This window comes from Zerene cesonia, unplaced genomic scaffold (genome assembly GCF_012273895.1).
Source record: "Zerene cesonia ecotype Mississippi unplaced genomic scaffold, Zerene_cesonia_1.1 Zces_u002, whole genome shotgun sequence".
NCBI classification, from domain to species: Eukaryota; Metazoa; Arthropoda; class Insecta; order Lepidoptera; family Pieridae; genus Zerene; species Zerene cesonia.
Genome location: NW_024045132.1, coordinates 1,296,442 through 1,297,674, shown reverse-complemented (window position 1 = coordinate 1,297,674; position 1,233 = coordinate 1,296,442). Strand labels below are relative to the sequence as shown.

Below are 1,233 nucleotides of genomic sequence, written 5' to 3'. Positions count from 1 at the left end.
TATATATAGTTAAACAGCGCACAAACTACGCAATACCATCCACCTATTTACAGTAGATGCTTTGCTGTCTGGTCAATTTAATAAATATGCTGCTACCTTAATTCGAAATTCTGTACAAAGTTATTTGGGTTATTGACTCCCATTATTTAGTAAATACTGAGCATAGTTACCTACTTATTGCTGCTTATTGATATAGCTTTAGTTGTGTTTTATTTGCAGTATTTTTAATGAAGGGGTTTAAGCACCAGCCTACTAACCCAAATTCAGGTTTATGGAGGTCATTTTTTATTTAAATTCCAATGTGTAATGGCAAAAACGCATATTGTGACTTAGCTACTAAGTACTTAAATAAAGTTATATGTAAACAAAGGTTCCTGGTTGTGGTTTCATTTTCATTTATTAGTCAACAATATGAAATCTTTTGATCTAACACTACAGTGCTGGAACTCAATCAGTAGCAGATTTACAGACTAGCCTCTAATTACTAATTCTTATGTCAAATTCTCTCTCTCTCTCTCTCTCTGATTTCGATAATTGATTATTTTTTGATGTGTTTCTTATTGCGGATGGAAAAAAAGATGGATTATTACCATACTTCAAGATTAAGGTGTTAACGTTAATTTAATTTTAGTCCTGTTGGCAGAAATGGCTCCAATGGAGGCAGTAGGCTTTCTGTTGGAAGTTTACAAATATATGTTGACGAGAGATTGAGGGATGCACCACCAAGGTAAAAAAAAAACTTATTAATCTGAAATATTATATTATAATAATAAATGTTTAAATTTCGTTGTATGTTATTAAAAATAACATGACTGCGGGCTACAATTCATTATAACGTAGGTTTACAGATATTAATACACATTACAATTTACAATTTTTTATAATGGATATGTTAACATATGTGACAAAAATAAATTCCCGAATTTGCCATCACGCCGAATAAAATGATTTTGAAAACTTTACAGTTGACGTGATATTAGCATCTAGTTCGTTAATAATGTAATACTCCATTTAAAATCCATCAAATAAAGTACTAATACGCGAAGAAAATAAAATTATATTTTTTTCAGATACACAAGATCGGAATCATCAAGAGCTCCGATGTATCCCGCTGCAATATACTTAAACTCCGGTTTTGTGAGTATTGTACTATATCAATTTACTAATAAACCCGCCCAAACCTTTCGATGCTTAAAGCGCAATGTCACTTCCAAGTAAACTGATGTTCTATGT

General features: G+C 31.3%; 1 protein-coding gene across 1 annotated transcript in view; it reads right to left on the bottom strand.

The window, feature by feature from the left end:
* LOC119838280 overlaps nucleotides 1-1,233 on the bottom strand; it is a 6,327-nt gene that overhangs the window by 1,756 nt on the left and 3,338 nt on the right. Inside the window, exon 5 of the mRNA XM_038364148.1 lies at nucleotides 591-594. Coding sequence (XP_038220076.1) covers nucleotides 591-594 — 4 coding nt within the window. The remainder of the gene's footprint in view (nucleotides 1-590; nucleotides 595-1,233) is intronic.